We start from the raw sequence: 14,778 nt of genomic DNA on the forward strand, positions 1-14,778 counted from the left end.
AATAACAAGAAAGATCTGCCATTTGTAAAGTTTTCTCTTCCAAGAAAGGATACCAGGCAACTTGGCTTTTCTGCTTCCCATTTACCAAGTAGCTCCTATGTGTTAGGCATGTGCTAGACCAGGCCCTGCCTCTTGACCCTGCTTAGCTCTATCTACAGTGAATCTGGACATAGCAAACTTGGGGAGGGGATAAACTCACTGCTATAGTTAACAGAAGCCCTAGGCTACTGATGCTAGCCAAAAACCTAGACAAAAGAGGGGCCCGAATCTGTGGAAAGGGTGAGCATAGTTAAGAGACCCTTGGGCTATGCGCACGGTGGAAGTGGACAATCACTAGGGAAAAGCCCCAAGGAGGGATCACAAGGAAACAAAGTATGGGCAAGTGAAGCAGTATCCAATACAAGATGGTAGATCCAAGGGATACTGGCCCCTGCTTTCTCTCTATCTTAGCAATGAACAACGTGAGGCAGTGGCTCAAGAGGAAGCTGGGCTGGACAAAACCAACCAACAACGTGTCAAGATGTAATTATGTGTGAGATGGGGTAACCTTTAGTGGTCTGGGATCGTAGAGGAGATGTTTCTTCCTCTTCCACTAGGAATGGGACTCAGGGCCTCCTGCATATTAGGAAGCACTCTGCCCCTGAGCTACAGCTCCATCTCACCTCCTGCACTTTTAAAGACACAACCTCAAGCAAGCTGGGTGTGGGGTGCACACCTTGGACCCCAGCACTTGAGAGGCAGAGACAGGCAGATCTGAGTTTCAGGACAGCTGGTACACAATGAAAGCCTGCCCCCAAACAAACAAACAAACAAACAAATGGAAGGCAGGCAGGGAAGAAGGAAGGAAAAAGAGAAAGCAAAAGAAACAAGAAAATAACTTCAAGCAAAACACAATCATTTGCTGGCTGATGGGATTCTCTTTCCTTAAGTACATAACACTGCTCCATTGCCATGACCAAAATCACCAGAGACTTCTAAGGGAAATCAACCACAAAGAACACCGTTTACAGTTATGGCCTTCCAGTCTACACTGGAAGCAGTCACCCGAGTCCTTGAGGGTTCGGAGGGAGGTAAGTCTTTGAGTGGTCCATGAAATTGGATAAAAAGAAATACATTTTCACTGATCCCTAACGGACTGGCACTTCTGTGCCGACCCCAACAGCACAAATCAGGCACTGTCACTTCGCACACCAGTGGGGCAGATTTCCAGTGTGTCACTCTGTTCGTTCCTATTTCAAAACGGCCACCTTTACCAAGTCCACTAGTAGGTCCTATTCGTTATTCATATTATTCCATGTACAAAAGTACATGCCACTGGGGCTGGAGAAAGAGTTCAGCAGTTAAGAACATGTATTGCTCTTGCAGAGGACCTGAGTTTAATAGTGGGCAGCTCACCATGCAACCCCATACAGACATACATGTATGCACATAATTAAATAATAATAACTAAATCTTTAGAAGAAAAGTCCATGTAGCCACACCCACATATAAATATACCCACTGGCTATCAGTGTTGTTCGCTGCTCTAATTCCTCAGGTCACAAGATGCTGAGACACAAGCCAGAGCTGGCAATGTGACCGACCCTACTGCAACGTCCCTGTCCAGCTGCCACAGAGGCAGTCACTGTCGCACAGACACACCTCTTTATGTATTTTGGTCCTATTCTTTATTTCAGCTACTATCATCCCCACGATGGCACCTCTGTAGGTTGCAGCAAGAGAGAAGAACTTCTTGTTGGATGTGATGTCACGATACCATGAGTCTGGGTACCTGAGGGGGAGAGCACAGTGCAGTGAGTCACAGGGATCCGAGGCTGCCCGGCCTACCAGTCTCTGGGAGCCTCACAGCTGTCTTCTCGGAGGAGCCACCTGTCCAAGTGGGACTTCTTTATGTAAAAGGGGAAAGCCCCCAACGAAACTGTCTCCACAGATAGTTCCTGGAGGGACAGCACAGGCAGCCTGCGTCTCAGTGTGAGCTGAGACTTCGGGGCCCTCAGTGACCCACGGACACCTGGGTAGTCTATGGAGGAGTCTGTGGGGACTGGTGAGATGGCTCAGCAGGTGCTGGTGCGTGCAGCCAAGTTCAATACCCAGGACCCACACGTGGAGTCCTGACTGCTGCAAACGGTCCTCCGGGAAGGTTTCAGCACTGAAGACCAGCAAGGTGATTCCAGGAAGAGCCAAAGTTCATGGGTATGCAGACTAGAGTTGACATAGCTTTCTAGATATGGGTGGGGACATGGCACATGACCAAGGGGCAGGAAAGGCTGACAGCCAGGTACTTGAGGGGTGTCAGGTTACACTCAGTGTGGCTCTAGACAGCCCAACGGTCCTCAGCAGGCCTTACTGCTGTCCTTACTGACACTCCCATTTCCTGGGACTACTTTCAGTAGTGGGATTACTAACTTCAAGGATAGTATATGTTTTATCTTACAAAGTACTGTTAGCCCACACTCCTAAGAAGTTGGCAACTTATGTATTTCAACAGAGATGCATTTTGGGGGGATGTGTCCCTACTTTTCTGCTGCCACGGAGTAACAAGTGTAAGGCAAGGAGTCACAAAACACCAATGACTTAAAGGACCTACTTAGCTTTAATGTTTCAAAGTTTTTGTCTGTCTGTCTCACTAAGAAAATGCTTTGTCATATCATACAATAATCTAGACACAAGGCAAGTAAAAACACAGGAACCCACAGGTACTAATAATCCGCTCTGCCTCAAAATGCTGAGTATTGAACTTTGGGGGCTCAGTAGATGATCCCCAGCAGTGAAGGTCCAGATGTAAACCTCTCAGGCCTCCTGACAAGAGATCTAATTCCACTATTAATCTTGATCGTCAGCTTGATTAGATTGACAAGTGCCCAGGAGATTAATTAATCCACCACACTTCTGAGTGTGTCTGCGGAGGCACTGACACTATAGACTACTGGGAAATGTAAGACCATGGCAGGTGGGGCTGGCTGGAGGAAGCAGGTCACTGAGGCCACGCCCTTAGGGGCAATAAGCTTGCCTGTGGTCTTCTACTCCCTTAACTCCCTGGCCACTGTAATGTGAGCTGCCCACCCCCACAACCCTCTGCCACCAGAGCCTGAAACCTCTGAAATAGTGTGGAAAATAAACTCTGTCATCCTGAAGCTGTTTCTGTCCGCTATTTTGGTGATAGCAATGATGAAATTAACACACCCTCATTCCAGAAGGGTCCTACTCTATACCTAGAAAGAGGGACTGCTACAGAGAAAAGCAGAATCTGAGCAGATTTCTGGGCCTCACTGTGTTTTCCACCTTCAATCCATTAGTAGATAATATTCTTTGTCCAATAATCTCTATATGACAGTCCATGCTTCACTGAACCTAAGCACAGAAAAGGAGAATTCACCACAGGTCTTCGGATCCTTAATATGAAGGCTTCCATGTCAGAAGATTGAGGTCAAATAAATGTGTTATTCTCTTCTCCTGCTAACATGTCTTTTATTAAAGTGTTGGCCACGATTCTCATGAGGGGCAGGATCCCTTTCCTTCCTCTACAGTATAGAGGTTTTTATCCTAGGCATATTTTTAAATCAAAGTGGAATATGGTATGTATTTGTACTCTAGTCTGCTTTCACTTAATATTTGGTAAAAGAAAGAGGAAGGAAGGGAAGGAGTTTTGTCAATAAATACACCACTTTGACAGATTTTATTCCTGGATAACTAATGAACCTCTTTAAAGACAGGGTCATTCCCACAGTCCATGCTGGCTTAAAGCTCAATATGTATCTCAGGCTGGCCTTGAACTCGATCTTTTCATGCTTCCATTTCCCGAATTCTAGCATTCCAACACTGCATTTTCACATATACATATCAATGTATCTTAACCAATTTCTTACACTGAAGTCGATCCTAAATTTCCTGGTTACATGCAGGCTTGGACATCTTGGTAAGTAAAATTTCTCAGCAGGACCTTTTAAGGAAGGTGAGCAGCGGGTCAGAATGGAGGCCTGAGGTTCACTGCCTAGTTTGCCATCTTGAGATAGCACCTATGGACCACTCTGGCCTGCTAGACCCCTGATGCCTCCTCCAGTCTCAGGAACTACGGATCTGTGCCTCCCATCCACTGGGAGTCCAGTGCCCAGCACTCACTCAATGGGGAACCAGTCGGCACACAGGTGCTTCACGGTGTCTATGTCATCGTGGCAGAGGAGGCGCAGGCTGACCTCGCTGAGGGCGCTGGAAGGCACCACCTCTGTCATTCACACCTGTGGAGAGAGGAGACAGCATCACCTGCAGGCTTGCTCACCTGTTCCTTCTCTAAGTTAACCCGGGAGGGGGTGAGGTGGAGACCGCTAAGAGCTTCCCAAGATGGAGAGGAAGTTCTTCTGTGGTTGCCTCCATTCTGCAGATGGAGAAGAGCTGATAGCCTCTAGTCTATGTCTCTCTCCTCTCCTCGTGAGCTGCACCCCACCCTTCAGCTCTCCCCTAGAGTGACCACAGCTCCTGCCTGGCTGGTCTTCCATCTCTTAACTGCTGCCCCTTCACTTGGAAGAGACAAATGATTCTAACAAGTCTGACTTTGGCCCAGTGTCAAAGAAGACATGGGCTCAGCAAACCCCTTCAAGCAGTCCGGTGGGTGGAACCTAGTGAATGATCAGATATTCAGGGCAAATAGCATTGGCTTCACTACCAGAAAGGTCACACACTGCCTCTCCTCCATGTCTAGCAAGAGAAACTCTGAGACACTGAGAGTAACCAGATGCTGATGACTATGGGGAAGGGGGAGCTGAGGATCACACTCATGGCTATGCTGCCAGCCCTGTCTTAGTTAGAGACAAAGGCTCCCTAAGTTGTCCAGGCTGGTCTGGAACACACTCTGTAGCCTAGGCCTGGGGAAGTCAAGTGCTGAACTCTACCAAAAGGGAAAACAGCCGCTCTTTTTCTTTCAGTAGGAAGCAGGTAATTCAAAAGAAAAGGACTACACATTTATTCTATCTTCTAGGAGGAACTGGTAGTTAATTTCCAGGGCTGAGGAGGACTTACAGAACAACCAGGTCAAAGCAGAAAGGCTGACACTCAGGGTCACCACTGTGGAATTTCCTCTCAGGAGGAAATCTCCAAGTCCAGTAAAGCTCCTCAAAGAGTGTGAGATCAACAGATGAGGGCTGCTGAGGGCCAGGTGCAAGGCACAGGCACAAACGAAGTACTTAGCACCCAGGACTCAGTGTGCAAACAAGGACAGCCCCCAAGCTAACAGGCCAATCTCTCTCTCTAGTGTCCTGTGCCTCCGGCTATGACCAGCGGGATACAACCCAAGCCTTTGGGGGTTCTGAAAAATCACTGGGCCTGAACCCAACCACAGCCTTCAGACCCAACTTCCTGATTGCAGTGGGCGCTGGGCATACAGCAATAAAGGAAATGACATCCCACAGACAGGTAACCTTTCACATCTGGTCTCTTCAAAAGGTCAGACACATTAAAGATACAAAAGTAAACGAAAGAAAAAAGAAAAAGCAAATGGAAAGAGACAATCTAGAATCCAATGTGATACCTAAACCTGTACCATGAAAAAGAAAATCAAACATTTCAGTGGACCTTGAACACAGGCTGGCTGGTAGATAGGCGGTATATTATGAAACAGCTGTTCATTTTCTTGATGAGGCAGAGGTCTCACAGGGCAAGGTCTTCTTCAGGAGATACATGCTGAAACATTTTGGAGCGAGGTGTCCTGGTTTCTACTTTAAATGGTTTATGGCTCTCTCTCTCTCTCTCTCTCTCTCTCTCTCTCTCTCTCTCTCTCTCTCTGTGTGTGTGTGTGTGTGTTTTGTTTTGATGTGTGGTGGGCTCACAACAACCCCAAGTCAATCCTGGGATCTCTGGGCCTCAAGGCAGCAGGGTGCTTCCACTGCTCAGCCAGGGCTTCAAGAAGATTCTAAAACTGACTCTGATACAAGCTGGAAACTTCTACAAGATCAGTCCCACAGCTTCCTCGCTGGCCTGTGCATGCTCCTCTGACATTCTCAACAGCATCTTTCATGCAAATGCCTCTCTGACAGGCTATAAACACAATGTGTGTACCACCTCCTTCACCTTCAACATTACCTTCATTTACAAACATCTGCTGCCTCCTGCTTTCTTCAAACAAAGCATGAGGCAAGATTACCCAAAACTCCCCCACGAGCAAGCAGGAACCACAGGCCCCAAGTCCCCTGTGAGAGTCCACCCACACAAGGTTTACTGATTCGAAAAAGCCAACACAAATAAAATGTCAGCTCCTTCCTTAGGAAACACACACTAGTGATCGAGAGAGGTCACTGTCTAGTACTACCTCAGTAGTATGGGCTCAGGGCCTAGAGTGGCGGGTGAAGGAAGCAACAATCACTATTCACAGCTCGTTTGTTCAAATGAGCAGCTGCCTGTGGCTGAGAAGCCATCTCCATAGCTGCCTGTGCTGCTTCCAAAACCGCAGAGTAGGAAAGTATAATTTTCAGAGTGACAAGAAACAAACACCCACCTCTCTATTTCCAAACCACCTCCCTCTTAAAACCCAAGCTTTCATGCTCCTAAGGGAGCCCATATCATATAGATTGAGCACATATGATTTGAGACACATCTCTTCAAATGCAAAATGATACAGGAGGATTCCACCTGGAGATTCTAGAACTAGCTAAAAAAAATTGATGGTACTAGCAATCAAAAACTATACAGAATGTGGCTGAGGGTCTGGTTCAGTAGCGTGTGCTCGCCTATCAAGCACAAAGCCTTGGGTTCAATCTTTAGCACCACATGATCTAGGCTGGGTGATGCACAGTAACTCTAATCATAGAACTTAGGAGGTGAAGACGGGAGAATCGGGTGCTCAAATCATTCTTGGTTACAGGGCGAGCTTGAGGTCAGTGTGGAATATATGAGGCTGTTTAAAAACAACATACACATATGGAAGCCAGGTGGGATCATGCACATCTGTGACCCCAGGAGTTGAGAGGCTCAGGCAGGATAATACTGAGTTTGAGAGAGAATGTGATACATAGCCAGATCCTACCTCAAAACATCAAACAGTACCAACCAGTCCCCATCCCCCAATCCACGTAGACCTTGTTTATTAAGGTGCATATTTGACTACATGTTTGTTACATCTCTTATAAAAATAGCATCAGGGGAAAAGATCTTCACCAACCCCACATCTGACAGAGGATTGATCTCCACAGTATATAAAGAACTCACGAAAGTAGACATCAAAATACTGAACAGTCCAATTAAAAAATGGGCTAAAGAGCTAAACAGAGAATTCACAAAACAAGAACTACAAATGGCTGAAAGACATTTAAAGAAATGCTCAACATCCTTAATCATCAGAGAAATGCAAATCAAAACGACTCTGAGATACCACCTGTCAGAATGGCTACGATCAAAAACACCAATGACAGTCAATGTTGGAGAGGATGTGGAGCAAAGGGAACACTCCTCCACTGTTGGTGGGAATGTAAACTTGTACAACCACTGTGGAAATCAGTATGGCGGTTTCTCAGAAAATTAGGAATCGATCTACCTCAGGACCTAGCCATCTCACTCTTGGGCATATACCCAAGGAATACTGATTCATACCATAAAGATACATGCTCAGCTATGTTCATAGCAGCACTATTTGTAATAGCCAGAACCCGGAAACAACCTAGATGCCCGTCAACGGAAGAATGGATGAAAAAAATGTGGTACATATACACAATGGAGTACTACTCAGCAGAGAAAAACAATGAAAGCATGAAATTTGCAGGCAAATGGATGGAACTAGAAAAAAATCATCCTGAGTGAGGTAACCCAAACCCAGAAAGACAGTCATGGTATGTACTCACTCATAAGTGGATTCTAGATATAAAGAACAGACCACAACCCAAAAAATAAAAAAATAAAAAATAAAAATAGCTTCAGATGGTGAGGTCCAGAGTCCAGACCCAATCTTTTACCTTTGAGTCAAAAATTCTCTGCATTTCAAACTAAAAATCTATCTAGTTTTTAATTTATCAAATTTGTATGACAAAGTCAGGCTTTGCTCAGGAGACTAGAGCCTCAGCAATGAGTAGAGTTCAGAAACTGTTGGCCACACAGACGAGGGTAGCACACTGGGGTCCCCTTTATACTCATCTACAGTTTGCTAGAGGAATCCCAAGACAAAAAGTATATTAGTCAATGTGAGAGGTGCTCCCAACTATCTGGGAAGGGACACCACTTCGTTCTCCAACCATAGGGACCACAAGGAAAATAACAGAAACCCTTCTCCTGCATCCTCCCCGGGAGTGTACCAAGACACTGGAGTTCCAGGAGAAGAGGTCTAAACGGTGTCTACCTGTTTGGCTGGTTGGCAGCTCTTTTCACATTCAACATCAGGCTGGATGAGCAGAAAGAACAGGGGCCCAGGTAGAAAAGAAAACACACAGCTGAGGCCAGATGTTGAAAGACCCCCGCTCCATTATGAGGACATGGGGCGTTGGGCCGATGAAATGGCCCCCCCAATAACTTAGCCTAAGAAACGCCATTCTGAAGGAAACAGAAAGACAGAAGTACACAGCTGTAACTAACTAGCCATCCGGCCTTGGGAGGGAGAGATAACTGTGGCCAGCCATCTGGCTTAGGGAGGAGATAATTGTGGTCAGCGGCCTTGGGAGAAAGACAGTTGGGTTAAATAAAGATATTTTATGGCGGGCCCCTGGCCTTGAGGAATAAGCAGCTGGCCTGGGCAAGGCCAGATCAGCCACACACATACGACCCCAAGTTCACCCTGGCCTTCTTTGAAACAACCAATAGGGACCCTGTAACTATGCTTCTTGCTTCGGTAGCCGCGCCTCTGCCCTGGAATCCCATAAAAAGTCCCCTTTGCCCTAGGAAGGCGCGCAAGTCCTCCTAGAGACTTCGCCCCGGGTACCCGTGTATCTAATAAACCCTCTTGCTTTTGCATCTGATCGGTGGTTTCGGTGTGTTCCTTGGGTTTGGGGTCTCTCCTGAAGGAAGATCTCCTCTGGGGGTTCTTTCATTTGGTGGCCCGTACGGGGACTGAGACCCCTCCCTGAGACCACCGACCCACCGTCAGGAGGTAAGCCGGCCGGCCTTGGTGTATGTCATCTCTGTCCTGTCTGAGTGTTGTCTGTTTGTCTGAATGTTGAATGTTGTCTGTTTGCGCGCCTGATAATCTGTCTGAGTCAGTGGATCGGAAGGGCTGACGAGCCAGACTTCGCCACTGCCCCCCTGGAAGACGTTCCACGGGGAGTCTGAAGTCCCCTCTCTGGGGCACGGTCTTTCTGGTTTTGCTTTCGGTTTGGAACCGAAGCCTGAAGTCCCCTCTCTGGGGCACGGTCTTTCTGGTTTTGCTTTCGGTTTGGAACCGAAGCCTGAAGTCCCCTCTCTGGGGCACAGTCTTTCTGGTTTTGCTTTCGGTTTGGAACCGAAGCCTGAAGTCCCCTCTCTGGGGCACGGTCTTTCTGGTTTTGCTTTCGGTTTGGAACCGAAGCTGCGCAGCGTATGTTAAGTCTCATTTGTGTTTGTCTGTCGTTTTTTTGTTTTCTGTTTAACCGTTCTCCTCCTAGAAACAGTCATAGGAAGCCGGATCAGCAGATCTCTCCCACTCCCCGTTCCTCCTGACCCCTCCACCAGCGTGTTGTTTCCTCTCCCAGCGTTCCGCCGCTCCGGCGGCAGCGGCGGAAGAGGCGGCGGGATGGAGCCGGCAGGAGGCATTTCCTCCCCGGGGGGAGCGACAGCCGAGTCTCCGCAGCCACCAGGAGCGGCGAGTCTCCGTAGCCACCATGCATGAGCTGGCCGAGAGCTGCTGAGGCGCCGGGCCGCAGAAGCGGAGTTCGAGTGCAGCGGGCTCCGGCGCTCGCGGACCAGTCCTGTCCCCCCGGCGCCGGGCGCCGGTGCTCTCCCCGCCTCCTCCTGTCCCCGCGGCCGCGGTGCGGTCGCGGGGGTCCGGGCGGCGCTGGGGGGGGGCCTCCCCTCCTCGCTCCCTGCTCTCCCCGGCCGTCCGCGTCTCCCGCGCGGGCGGAGAATCGGGGCTGCGCCAGTCTTTCCCTGCCGGGTCTGCCCGCTGGGGCGGCTCGCCTCGGCCGGCACCTAGCAGCTGACTTAGAACTGGTGCGGACCAGGGGAATCCGATCGCGAAGGCCCGCGGCGGCGGCGGCGGGCGCGGGTTATGGCGGGGGCGCACAGGCGGGGCCAGGGATGGGGTCGGCGGGGGAATTCCCCATTCCCCCTGGCCGGCTATCGGCGCCAAGCGCGCTTCCGCCGCGGAGCGCACTTGCTCCCTCCCCAATTGCTGGTCGCCTACGAGGAAGGCGCACAAACCAGCCAAAGACAGCGAGTCTTCCCGAGGCTCGGGGGTTCCAGGAGACGATAAAAGACCCACCCAATTGCCTAATGCAGCCTTTCCCCCTCACCCGCCCGAACTGGGACTCCGCGACCCCGAAGGTAGGGAGCACCTAGGTCTCTATCGCCAGTTGCTCTTAGCGGGTCTCCGAGGGACTCTGGACCCCCTACCAATTTGGCTCAGGTTACCAGGAAGAGACGCCAGCGTTTTTGGAAAGACTTAAAAAGACAGGGAGAGTTTTTTTTTTTTTAAAAAAAAAAAAAAAAAAAAAAAGTCCTGGCCACTGTAATGTCTCAGGGACAGGTCAGAGAGGGAGTTAGGACTAGAGATCTTGACAAAGACCAATGTGCTTACTGTAAAGAAAGAGAACATTGGGCTCATGACTGCCCAAAGAAGCCTCAAGGGTCTCGGAGACCTAAGCCAAGGGCCAAGGACCTCCTCAATCTGGAGGATTGGGGAGGTCACGGCCAGGAGCCCCCCCCCCCCCGAGCCTAAGATAACTCTCAAGATTGGGGGGGCAGCCAATGACCTTCCTAGTGGACACCGGGGCTCAACATTCAGTCCTGGGCCATACCGGAGGCTCTCTCAGTGACTGCACAGCTTTGGTCCAGGGGGCCACAGGTAGCAGGAGGTATCAATGGACCACCGAGAGAAAGGTTCAGCTGGCATCTGGACAGGACCCAAAGGGACCCCCCTACAAGTCCTAGCCCTTTGAACTGTTCGTGGACGAGAACTCAGGCTTTGCAAAAGGAGTGCTGGTACAGAGACTGGGGCCATGAAAGAGACCTGTAGCTTATCTATCCAAGAAATTGGACCCGGTAGCTACAGGATGGCCCCCCTGTCTGTGCATGGTAGCCGCCCTTGCTGTTTTGCTCAAGGATGCAGGGAAACTGACTTTGGGGCAGCCATTAACTGTGTTATCCTCCCATGCGGTGGAAGCTCTGGTCCAACAGCCCCCAGATCAAATGATGTTCAGACCAGTTGTCTCCCTCAACCCCGCAACCCTGCTGCCCTTGCCAGATCCATCCAAGGAACACAATTGCCTCCAGATTCTGGCGGAGGCCCATGGCACCCGCTCCGACCTAACAGATTTTATCTGGTTCACGGATGGGAGCAGCTTCCTCCAAGAAGAAGAACGGAGGGCCGGAGCAGCCGTCACCACCGAATCGGAGGTAGTTTGGGCCTCACCACTGCCACCTAAAGCATCGGCCCAAAAGAGCAGAGCTGATCGCGCTGACCCAGGCCCTCCGGATGGCGGAAACCCGGAGGACCAGAAACTAACAAAGAAAATGGGGGCGGAATGGAGCCCCGAGCGACAAGCTTACATCATGGATGGACAGAGGCCTTCCTTACCAAGAAGGAGACCGCTAACGTGGTAACCAAGAAACTCCTAGATGACATCTTTCCCAGGTATGAAATGCCCCAGATATTGGGGTCAAACAATGGGCCCGCCTTCGTCTCCCAGGTAAGTCAGGAGGTGGCCAGGCTACTGGGGATTGATTGGAAACTTCATTGTGCATACCGCCCCCAGAGCTCAGGACAGGCAGAACGTGCAAATAAAACCATTAAGGAGACTTTAACCAAATTAACGCTTACAACTGGCACTAGAGATTGGGTGCTCCTCCTCCCCCTAGCCCTTTACCGAGCCCGGAACACTCCTGGGCCTCATGGCCTAACCCCGTTCGAGATTATGTATGGGGCTCCCCCACCAATTAAAAATTTCCTTCACCCTGATATCTCCTCTTTTGCCACTAGCCCTACCCTAGAGGCGCACCGCCAAGCCCTCCAATTGGTACAAAAGACGGTGTGAAAACCCCTGCCTACCGGGAGCAACTAAACCGCCCGGTGGGGCCTCACCCATTCAAGATTGGGGACTCTGTCTGGGTCCGACGCCATCAATCCAGGAACCTAGAGCCGAGGTTGCTGCGGGATAGCGGCTTGGGTCCACGCGTCGCATGTGAAGGCTGCCAAGGAACCCGACGAAACTGAGGGCACCGAGACATCTAGTTCAACGCTCTCTAAACCCACTAAAGATAAGACTCACCCGGGGGTCCCCTTGATCCCCCTAATAGTCCTCCTGACATAAGGAGGGGCATCACCAGAGAGCCTATTTCCCTGACGCTGGCCCTGTTACTGGGAGGAATTACCATGGGCGAAATAGCTGCCGGGGTAGATACAGGGACCGCAGCTCTTATGGAAACCGGCCAATTCAGACAGCTCCAAGTAGCCATGCTCAACAGAGATGGTTTAAAGGATGGTTCCAAAGGTCACCATGGTTTACGACCCTTGTCTCCACCATTATGGGCCCCCTAATTATCCTCCTGCTCGTTTTATTGTTCGGGCCATGCATCCTCAATAGATTGGTGCAATTCATCAGGGATAGGGTTTCTGTTGTCCAGGCCTTGATCCTAACCCAGCAATATCAGAGGCTCAGACAGTCAGAGATGGAGCTGACCCCCTATTCTCCATCCTAAAATGAAAGATTCCATTTGGTACAAAAGAAAATGGGGGAATGAAAGACCCCCGCTCCATTATGAGGACATGGGGCGTTGGGCCGATGAAATGGCCCCCCCAATAACTTAGCCTAAGAAACGCCATTCTGAAGGAAACAGAAAGACAGAAGTACACAGCTGTAACTAACTAGCCATCCGGCCTTGGGAGGGAGAGATAACTGTGGCCAGCCATCTGGCTTAGGGAGGAGATAATTGTGGTCAGCGGCCTTGGGAGAAAGACAGTTGGGTTAAATAAAGATATTTTATGGCGGGCCCCTGGCCTTGAGGAATAAGCAGCTGGCCTGGGCAAGGCCAGATCAGCCACACACATACGACCCCAAGTTCACCCTGGCCTTCTTTGAAACAACCAATAGGGACCCTGTAACTATGCTTCTTGCTTCGGTAGCCGCGCCTCTGCCCTGGAATCCCATAAAAAGTCCCCTTTGCCCTAGGAAGGCGCGCAAGTCCTCCTAGAGACTTCGCCCCGGGTACCCGTGTATCTAATAAACCCTCTTGCTTTTGCATCTGATCGGTGGTTTCGGTGTGTTCCTTGGGTTTGGGGTCTCTCCTGAAGGAAGATCTCCTCTGGGGGTTCTTTCAATGTGACAGAGACCAAACCCAGTGGCTGATCACTGAAGAGCTTTGGGCAAATCTGTCTTAGTTTGCTTTCTATTGCTATGATCAAGCATTCTGACCGAAAGCAATCTGGAAAGGAAAAAGGCTTATCTGGCTGACATTTCTGATGACAGACAGTCCGTGACTGAGGGAAGTCAAGGCAGGAGTACAAGGCAGGGGGAATCTGCAAGTGGGACCTGAAACAGAGACCATGGAGGGATGCTGCTCACTGGCTAGCCCTTCACAGCATGCTCAGACTGTTTTTTGTACAACTTAGACCATATACCCACGTGTGCCACCACCCCAGTGAGCTGGGCCCTCCAACACCAATCATTAACCACGAACAATCCCTACATACTTGCCTACAGACATCTGATGGTGTATCTACAAACTTGCCTACAGACAGTCTGATGGAGGCATTTTCTCAACTGAGGTCCTTCCCAGATGACCCTTGCTTGTGTTAGGTGACCAAAAAAAAAAAAAAAAAAAAAAAAAAATCTAAATAAGGCATCTCCTGTTCTTGGTACTGAAAAGTACTGAAAAATAAGAGCTGGATGATGTGTTCTGTGCTGTGAGGTGCACGTTACTGGAACAGTCAGCACACACAGGAGGAGGCTTGTTTGGATGGAGCATAGACAAGGAGCAGACTGCTGGGGTCAAGGTAGGAACTGCCGGATGGAGTAAGTGCTCTCAGAATGAATTCCCAATTCAATTCAGTGGAAGAGTTTTACAAACAAAACCACCTTCAAATAACCCTCTGTTTCAGAAGGTGGGAATAAAAAGCTAGTGAGGTACTGTCGAGAGTGGTGGTACAAACCCATCATCCCCAGCACTCAGAGGGCCAAGGCACACGGATGATGAGTTCAAGACCGACCGGGGTGCTATAGAGTTCTAGGCCAGCCTGGGCTACATTTCAACACTCTGTTTCAAAAACAAACAAACAAAAGAACCCAGCACTTGGGTTAGAGACTCAGAAGTCCAAGATCATCCTCAGCTGTAGAGAAAGTTTGAGACCAGCCTGGACTACACAAGACCTTGCCTGAAACAGACAGGAAAACATCTGCTTGGCATACTTGACTGACAGGGTCAGGAGTCAGGCTGGACTTCCTTTAGGATTCATCCCACCCAAGAACTCTTCTGCTGCTGTCTAGAGAACAGCTACAAGAACCCTTCCAGCTGGTAGGGGCAGTGGGGGATGGAAATCTGACTGCTTTGCTTAAGAAAGCATAGGACAGGGGTTTGGTTTCAGTGCCTCTGACCTGCATCAGGCCAACCCCCTGCCTCATCAATCTTTCCATCTCTAATGGGGGTTGTTTTTAAAAAGTGTTTTCTCTCTCCTCTGCTGTT

The 14,778-nt window shown here is 49.7% G+C and overlaps 1 protein-coding gene across 3 annotated transcripts in view; it reads right to left on the reverse strand.

Moving 5' to 3' along the window:
• The window catches only part of Naa60 (N-alpha-acetyltransferase 60, NatF catalytic subunit), a 37,775-nt gene that overhangs the window by 6,287 nt on the left and 16,710 nt on the right, over nucleotides 1-14,778 (reverse strand). For all 3 annotated transcript variants that reach the window (XM_028894826.2, XM_028894824.2, XM_028894825.2), the window contains exons 2-3: nucleotides 4,120-4,235; nucleotides 1,642-1,771 (exon numbers count right to left, since the gene is read on the reverse strand). In XM_028894826.2, coding sequence (XP_028750659.1) covers nucleotides 1,642-1,771; nucleotides 4,120-4,229 — 240 coding nt within the window. In that variant the 5' untranslated portion in view covers nucleotides 4,230-4,235. The remainder of the gene's footprint in view (nucleotides 1-1,641; nucleotides 1,772-4,119; nucleotides 4,236-14,778) is intronic.

The sequence above is a fragment of the Peromyscus leucopus genome, chromosome 8b, assembly GCF_004664715.2.
Source record: "Peromyscus leucopus breed LL Stock chromosome 8b, UCI_PerLeu_2.1, whole genome shotgun sequence".
NCBI lineage: Eukaryota > Metazoa > Chordata > Mammalia > Rodentia > Cricetidae > Peromyscus > Peromyscus leucopus.